Here is a 9,492-nt window from a genome sequence, read left to right as displayed (position 1 = left end):
AAGGGATGGGTGACTCATACGTCTTTGCAGCTGCTGATCGCTCCATTTTTCCAGATCTAAGTTTCTGTTTTTGGTAAGTAATAGTAAAACATACAATTGGAACATTTTAAGAATGTGATCACCATTATCAAGTGAAAGATTCTGTGATAATGTTGGTAATGTAATAATAAATGAAATTTATATAGCGCTTAATATGTTACTCTAAGACGCTAATGTACGTGATATAATGTACTAAATCCTGTGTATAATTGTAATTTCAGGCTTTATTACAAAATGTTCAAGCGGTCGTACGGGGAGTTATCCGGAGACGCCATGCTCTTCAGCCTACAGGCATCACTTGATGCGTACAACAAAAAGGAAGGGGCAGAGTGCGGGAAGATGTCTGCAGATTCTAGGAACGTCATCATTGTTTTATGCAGTCCCCTCATGAGGCGAGTCCATTCAATGGTCCCTGAGGGTGCAGAGATTGTCTTTGTGGGATCTTCTGGGAATTGCGACAGAACTAATAGCAGAGTTTTCCTGGTCTTGACCCACTCAGCCATTGGAGGACTGCCCTTGGGTGTGATGATGACATCATCCGAGTCTCAAAGTGTCATCACTGCAGGACTGCAGCTCCTCAAGAGCATTCTTCCGGAGGACGCATTTTTTCACAGAGGAGAGCTCGGTCCACAAGTGGTGATGACTGATGACTGCCAGGCATTACGGCAGGCCCTCAGCGAGTGTTATCCACAGACAACTCCATCCTCTGTGTTTTCCACATTTTGCAGGCGATGTGGAGGTAGCTGCGGGATGCACACTATGTGGTACCAAAGTCTGAACGTCAACACCTGCTACAGCTCTTCAAGGCTATGGTGTACGCAAAAAATCCGGGAGAACTTGAGGCCTCATATCATGGGGCATTTGAGGACTCCATGGCAAAGCTTCACCCACGATACTGCAAATATCTAAAGGGTATTTTCAGCAGACGTGAGGCCTGGGCAATTTGTCTCCGCACCCATCTCCCCACATGAGGGAACGACACAAACAACTATGTTGAGTGTGCGATGAGGGTGCTGAAGGACCAGGTCCTCTATAGGCTGAAGGCCTACAACATAACCCAGCTCATGGCCTTTATTACCACCAGGCTAGAGGCCTACTATTGCCGGAGGCTCATCGACGCAGTCGAAAGGGGACACAAGAAGAACCAACAATGTATGAAATTGTTACATGGTCTAATATTGCCGTTTTAATTCTCATATTCATACAGAATTTTTTTATTTGCGTAGGATAAACCCCTTGAGAGGAATCCTCTCGTTTACGAGGGGTTCCTAAAATAACATTACAAGACAAAAAACACTCAACAATTTACAGACATACAACAACAAAGACAGCAGGCATCAACACTAACATAGCAAGGGTTAGCAAGAATGAACACAACCTCTCAATGACCACAAATGGCCATAGCATTAGCATAGTAAAACTGAAAGAAGTAACATAATACTATTGTAAAAAAAAATATATATTTATATAAGAATAAGAATATTAATAAGAATAAGAATAATAAAAATGTATATAACATTATCTGAAACACATGCAGTTTAACTCAAAATAAGAAGACAGGGCATTTTTTAATTATGAGAAGATGTTAGTGTTCGTATGTTTGAAGGGAGATTGTTCCAGTCCGATGGCGCTTTGAACATAAATGCTTTTTTACCAATTGTTTTATACACTGTAGGAATGGAAAAGAAGTACTGAGATGAGTGTCGTAATTGATATGTTGAGGAATATGGAATCAAAAATTGTTGTAAATAAGCAGGATAATTGCAGTGTATACATTTAAAGATAAACTGTAGCCAGGGGATATCTCTTCTTATATTGAGTGCGGGCCATTTGAGTGTGTTATACATAGCCCAGTTGGAAGGAGATTCAGGAAGTTGTCAAGGCAGCCAGAGCCAGTTCAGCCCCTGGACCAAGCGGAGTGCCCTACAAACTGTACAAGAGGTGTCCCAGACTCCTTCACCGGCTGTGGAAGATCCTGAGGGTTATCTGGAGGAGGGGAAAGGTAGCCCAACAATGGAGATTTGCAGAAGGTGTCTGGATTCCCAAGGAGGAGAATGCTAAGAACATCGAGCAGTTCAGAACGATCTCGCTGCTCAGCGTTGAGGGGAAGATATTCTTCGCCATCCTATCCCGTCGGTTGACGGAGTTCCTCCTGAAGAACGAGTACATCGACACCTCTGTACAGAAGGGCGGAATCCCAAAGGTGCCAGGATGCCTCGAACATACAGGTGTGGTCACACAGTTGATCAGAGAGGCAAGAGAAGGGAAAGGAGACCTAGCAGTGCTGTGGCTCGATCTCACCAACGCTTATGGATCCATTCCTCATAAGCTAGTGGAAACAGCACTGGACCGGCACCATGTCCCAGGTAAAATTAGGGACCTTATCTTGGACTATTACAAGAGTTTCAAGCTGAGAGTCACCTCTGGGACAGTCACTTCTGAGTGGCATCGGCTGGAGAAAGGGATCATCACTGGATGCACTATTTCAGTGATTCTCTTTGCCTTGGCCATGAACATGCTGGTCAAGTCAGCAGAAGTCGAGTGCAGAGGTCCGCTCACCAAGTCTGGAGTCCGCCAGCCCCCCATCAGAGCCTTTATGGACGACCTGACAGTAACGACGTTGTCAGTGCTGGGGTGCCGATGGATCCTTCGGGGCTTGGAGAAGATCATCACCTGGGCTCGGATGTGTTTCAAGCCTGCAAAATCTAGGTCCCTGGTGCTCAAGAGAGGGAAAGTGACTGACAAGTTCCGCTTCTCTCTGGACGGCACCCAGATTCCATCAGTCACCGAGAAACCCATCAAGAGCCTCGGAAAGACCTTTGATTGCACCCTGAAGGACGCTGCATCCATCAAGGCCACAAATCGGGAGATGGATGCGTGGCTGACAGCAGTGGACAAGTCGGGTCTGCCTGGTAAATTTAAGGCCTGGATTTACCAGCATGGTGTTCTCCCCAGGATTCTGTGGCCCCTGCTTGCTTACGAGTTCCCAATAACAACAGTACAGGGCTTTGAGAGGAGGATCAGCCGTTACCTTCGTAGATGGCTGGGCCTGCCACGAAGCCTGAGTAGCATCGCTCTATACGGGCACAACAACAAACTGAAGCTCCCCATTAGCAGCCTGAATGAGGAGTTCATGGTAACCCGTGCAAGAGAGGTGCTGCAGTACAGGGAATCCAGTGATCCAAAGGTCTCCCAGGCTGGCATCGAAGTCAGGACTGGAAGGAAGTGGAGGGCGCAGGAAGCAGTCGAGCAGGCGGAGTCACACTTGCGTCACAGCGTGCTGGTCGGCCCAGTGGCATCTGGACGAGCAGGGCTTGGTAGCGTTGCAACCACACGCTACGACAAAGCCCTGGGCAAAGACAGACGCCGATTGGTCCAAGAGGAAGTGAGAACTGGCGTGGAGGAACTGCGTGCTAGCCAGATGGTGGGGATGCGACAGCAAGGCGCATGGACGAGATGGGAACAGGCAGTGGACCGCAAGATCTCCTGGTCTGAGCTTTGGCAAGCTGAGCCTTACCGGATCAAGTTCCTGATTGTGTCCGTCTATGACGTCTTGCCCAGCCCATCCAACCTCTTCTGCTGGGGCAAGGTTGACGCACCATCATGTCCTTTGTGCCTCAGAAGGGGAACGCTAGAGCACATCCTCAGCTGTTGCTCCAAAGCCCTGGGAGAGGGGGCCACACTTGGCGCCACGACCAGGTGCTGAAGGCGATAGCAGAAACCATCTTCACCAGCATCACCCAGAACAAGCCTCTCCGACCAGCAAGGCAGGCGATTGCTTTCATTCGAGCAGGGGAGAAGCCTAAGCCCAAGCCAAGGGGGGCAGCGGGACTCCTTGGAACCGCACCGGACTGGCAGATGAAGGCCGACCTGGGGAAGCAGCTCAGATTCCCAGAGCACATCGTGGAAACCACCCTGAGACCAGACATAGTTCTGTTCTCAGATTCAACCAAACAGGTGGTCCTACTGGAGCTGACAGTTCCCTGGGAGGAGCGCATGGAAGAGGCCAATGAGAGGAAGCGTGCCAAGTATGCCAACTTAGTGGAGGAGTGCCGCAGACGGGGGTGGCGTGCCCGGTGTGTGCCAATAGAGGTGGGCTGTAGAGGCTTTGCAGCGCGATCTCTCTGCAAAGCATACAGCATGCTTGGAGTCACAGGTGCACGTCAGAGAAAGGCCATCAAGACCACCACAGAGGCAGCTGAGAAGGCCTCTAGATGGCTGTGGATCAAGAGGGGCGATCCGTGGGTACATGCTACTTAGACACAAGTTGGGACTTGATCAATCCCGGCTGGGTCGCCTGGTTGAGGGTGTATGATGATGTTGCGAGACCCGAAACACCCAATGACCCCAGGTTCCATCACTGATGATGTGTCTAAGTGCATCAATAGATGTATATTAAACTACATGATACAGTGATGAGTGTAAAATGAACAATCAAAAGAACAAATCTACAAAGACAGTTATATGCTGTGTTGAGAGGTAGAAGATTGGTTTTAGATGCATTTAGATATACTACATCAGCGTAATCAAAAAACGGTAAAATAAGTTGTAAGGCAAGTTTCTTTCGAACATTAGATGTAAAACAGTTCTTGGATCTAAATAATACACCAGTACGAAAGTTGATTTTATGAAGCATATAGTCAATGTGAGTCAAGCCATAAACCTAGATATTTAAATTGTTCAACTCTAAGCAGATTCATACCATCTTTACATGTTATTATTAAATTATTAGATTTTGTTTTTAGATTATGTTTTGTACCAAAGACCATGGAATACGACTTTGTTTTATTGAGCAGAAGTCTGTTAGATGAGAGCCAGTTTTGAACAATATCAAAGTCCAATTGAAGAGCATTTTGTATCTGTGCAATATTAGATTTAGAGGTATAAAGGACAGTATCATCAGCATAAAGTTGAACTGAAGTATTAGAACAAATCACAGGAAGATCATTAATAAAAATGGAGAAAAGAAGAGGTCCAAGTGTTGCAACTTGGGGTACACCCCTTTGTTGTACAAAAAAATCAGACTTACATCCCTGAACAACAACACATTATTTTCTATTATGAAAATAAGAATTAAACCAGAGAAGTACATTTTGCGAAAAACCAATTGCATGAAGCTTGTCTAAAAGTAAATAGTGGTCCACCAAATCAAAAGCCTTCTTCAGATCAATAAAAATAGCTCCTGTGAGATCACCAGAGTCAGATGCTGAAAATATATCATTAGTCAACTTAACAAGTGCAGTGGTTGTTGAGTAATTAGGTCTAAATCCAGACTGAAAAGGTGAGAGGACATTGTTTGTTTTAAGATAATGTGATATTTGATTGAAAATTATTATTTGGATCATGAACGTCGCCTCCTTTGTGAATTGGCGTAATACGTGAGTATTTCCACATTGTTGGTATCTCACAGGTAGAAAAAGACAGGTTGAACAATTCAGCTAGAGGAAACATAAGGATATGGGAGGCCAATTTAATATATCTTGATTCAATCCCATCAAGGCCAGCACCACTACTCAGACTAAGTTGTTTAATGGCGTTCTGGACTTCTTAAGGTGTAATTTTATTAAATGAGAAGGTACTCTGACAGGCAGACATATTATTAGAACACTGATTGTAAGAGAAATCTGATATTGAGTCAAAACAGACTGTGGAGAAATGCTGACTGAACACTTGAGCAATTGAGAGAGGTTCATGAATTATCGCATTATCATCACGTATTTTATTGATAGGGCTTTTATCAGAGGTATTTATTATGGATTTTAAAGCGTTCCAGAATTGTTTAGGATTTTTAAACTTGTTGGAGAGACATTCCTTATAGTAAACAGATTTTGCGTTGCGGGTCATTGTCTTGGAAAGGTTTCTTAGTTTCCTGTATGTTTCCCAGTCAGCGTTATCCCTTATCTGCCAAAATTTGGCCCAGGCCTTGTCCCTCTGTCTAAAAAGGCTTAGAAGATCAGCAGTTATCCAAGGAAGATGTCGTCCCTTGACCTTTGACATTTTCCATGGAGCATGTTTATCCACTACTTGTGTTAACTCAGAGTACAGAAAGTCCCAGGCATCCTGCGCAGTTGGAATTAACTGATCATGTACCAATTAATATAAATTAAATCATTGATAAATAGGTCTATATTCATTTTCTTATGTTGTCAGATTTTTACTAATTTTGGTGGTGCTTTTGGGATTTTAATTTTCCATACACAATAGATAACAGAGTGATCACTGAGGCAGTCTGAAAATATACCAGCTTCAACAGATCTTTCAGGATGATTGACAAGTATCCAATCAAGAAGGGACTGGGACATAGGAGTAATTCGAGTGGGTTCCTTAATGATTTGTGTTAAATTTAGTTTTTCAACGTTCTTTTTATCTTTACGAGAGGACTTATCTCGCCAATTTTTGTTAAAATCGCCTAGAATGATCATTTCATTTTTAGAGGGGGTAGACATCAAGCACTTGGAGGACTCTACCGGGGCAGAGGGTGGTCTATATACATTACCAACAGTAATATATTTATTCTGATGAAATATAATTTTAACAAAAAGGCATTCAAAGTGTGTTGGTTTAACTGTAGGTGTAATTAGCTCAGCAGTTAAATTAGAAGAGACATAGGTAGCCACACCACCTCCCCTGGAGCCTCTATCAGCTCTATATAATACGTCATTTTCTAGTTTTATTTCATTGTCTGAGATGTTGCTATTGAGCCATGTTTCGGACAGATTAATAATATTGGGCTACCCATGAACGAAGTAAATACATTTTTGGCACAAGACTTCGAATATTCAGATGAATGATTTTTAAACCTTTACTATTATTCATTTGGGATATTTAGGTTTATATGGATAATAACACTGTTCAGGGCTAGGCAGATTAGATCAAAAAATGTTGTAGAGGGTTGTGACAATGTAACACAAAAAAGTAGGCCTGCAACACAGAAACACAAAACTGACAAGAAACAAACACAATACAAAACAGACAGAAACACGAAAAACATTAATGATGACCCAGCAGCCCCAGCCATCCTAGGCCAAGGCATCTCCATGAGGGGGGCAAATTAAAACAATAGACGAAGACCAAAAATAGACCGCAAACAGGTCGGTCTGCATCAAAGGAAAAAATAAAAAATAAAGTGATAACGATAGCTCCGCCTGTCATCTGTCAATGGAACTGAAAACAACTGTCATTATGACAGTTCAGTTTTACGACTACCGAATGACAGCCAGATGTAAATATGCTATCATATGCTGTTTGCTATAATTTAAAAAAAAATCCATGTCTCCTTTGATGTGACACTGTAGGAGGATGAGGTGAACTTCATGGTTGACACCCACAAAGAACGGAAACTCACAACAGCTGCCAGGAAGGGATATTATGAAATTGCCACAGGTATTGTATCTTGGTCCTTAACTTTGCCTGTGTTGTGGCAAATGTTGTTGTAACGGGTTCACAGCAGTCAGGACACAGTTCTTTAGTCAAAATGAAGCGAACTCCTGTTTATTTCCAGTTGTGGCAAATAAACACAATGTCACAAGAACAAATGGACAAGGTTGAATGTTCGTTCAGTCCGTCTCGTGGTCTATCGACGCTCTCTCTGGCTCGCAGAGAGCGCCTTCCTTCTCTCTCTCTCTCCCCTCACTGAAAGACAAGCAGGCACATAAATACACACTTCCTGATTGGGTCAGATTGCAGACACCTGTCCGCAATCAGACCCCATCACCCCAGCAGACCCGGTGCTCCATACTCCCCCTGCAGGCCAGACGCCGCCCCACCTCCACATACCCCCACCGCCCGACACAGGCTGGGGACCCATCCGGCCGTAAACCTACTCCCCCCCCCGGGACAGGAGAGGAAGTCTGCGACGACCATCTGCGCCCCCGGCCTGTGGGCCACCCGGAAATTGAAAGGCTGCAACGCGAGGTACCACCGGGTGATCCTCGCGTTGGCATCCTTCATCCGGTGGAGCGACTGGAGGGGGGCATGGTCGGAGTAGAGGGTGAACTGGCGACCCAGCAGGTAGCAGCGAAGGGCACCGACCGCCCACCGGATGGCGAGACACTCCTTCTCGACCGTGCTGTACCGACCCTTGCGGTCCGACATCTTGCGGCTCGACATCTTGCGGCTCAAGAAATAGCATCTTCCTCTGCCCTATAAAGGAAAGAACAACATACCAGACAACTGGTAGAGGGGAATGACTGAAGATCAGAATGCAGACCAGTCTGTCACAGGTAAATAACTTTGAATGAATATACTGTTCATTAGATAATCAGCCATAGTTTCATTAAAAAAATATTGAATTTCTTTAAATTTTTCTTTATTTAGATCCCCTTTGTGCAGCTGCAGCGCAGAGCCTAGAAAGCCCAGCCCGAGGAGTGGATGAGGCTGGCGATAGTGATGGCTGCTCAGCTGGTGAGGAATCATTGGAACAAACCAGGCAGAGGTGGGCAGAATTCAAATTAAAAGTGTTTTAATGTTATGTGGTCTTACACCGAAACAGGACAGCCGAGAAATAATAAAAAAAATCAGTGGGAGAGAGATGGATGGACTAGGCATGCTCTGATAGTGATCTTCAGGTCTTCTGTATTGTTGGGTGTGCTGTAACTCATCAGAAATTATGTGTGTTTGAGGGGGGCTGGTGACACACACACACACACACACACACACACACACACACACACACACACACACACACACACACACACACACACACACACACACACACACACACACACAAACACACCAGAAGTTACTACCATTTACACATAAGCACACGCACAATCACAAAAAATTAACTTGTTACTAGTAGTAACCATTAACCAATACTTGTTGATGTACTTGTATGTTGTTGTTCCCATTGCCGGCAGGCTGGAAATTCGGGTCAGGGGGATGATGGAGGGCCTCATTGGAAATTTACAGTCGACTTGTAAACAGTCGAGTTTGACTTGTACAAGGCTCCCATGGAGAAGATGCTGGCCTCCTGTGACAGAATGACAACAGACAGCCAGCTAATCTCTGCACTGGCCACAAAGGCCAGCAAAGTGCCCCTGCCGGATCAGGTGCTTGGAGGATGGCGAGAAGGGGCATGCAAACAAGCATGAAGATTGGAGTGCAGCCGACAGCTGTGGCTTGTCGGAAGACGCCACTTAGAGGCAGGCGTGCCCGCATTACTGGGCGGCCAACAAAAAGCTCAAGAAGAGAGCACAACGAAGGGCAAAGGGCAATTCACTGCCCAAAAGGCCGGCACCACATAGTATATCCCAGTGTGTCACTGATTGTGTTGCACTTGGCAAAAATCACAATAAAATATAGACAAGAGTTTTTTCGTTTACATACGTGTCCTTCTAATTGCATTGAATGCAGCCTTATACATTTGTTTTTTATTATTATTGTTCTTGTTTAAATGTATAGCTGTCATTCGTTTACAAACGTGTCCTTATAATTGCATTGAATGCAGCCTTA

General features: G+C 44.7%; 1 protein-coding gene across 1 annotated transcript; it reads left to right on the top strand.

Moving 5' to 3' along the window:
* Window positions 1-1,043: 1,043 nt before the first annotated feature.
* On the top strand, window positions 1,044-4,349 carry LOC115530889 (uncharacterized). Its single transcript, XM_030339706.1, is given in 3 exon segments — window positions 1,044-1,160; window positions 1,889-3,713; window positions 3,716-4,349. Coding segments are annotated over 3 exon segments (2,526 nt in total). The 3' UTR covers window positions 4,300-4,349.
* The last annotated feature ends 5,143 nt before the right edge of the window (window positions 4,350-9,492 follow it).

The sequence above is a fragment of the Gadus morhua genome, chromosome 18 (assembly GCF_902167405.1).
Source record: "Gadus morhua chromosome 18, gadMor3.0, whole genome shotgun sequence".
Classification (NCBI taxonomy): Eukaryota; Metazoa; Chordata; class Actinopteri; order Gadiformes; family Gadidae; genus Gadus; species Gadus morhua.
Note: the sequence above shows the minus strand (reverse complement) of the source record. Positions and strands in the feature narration are given on the sequence as shown.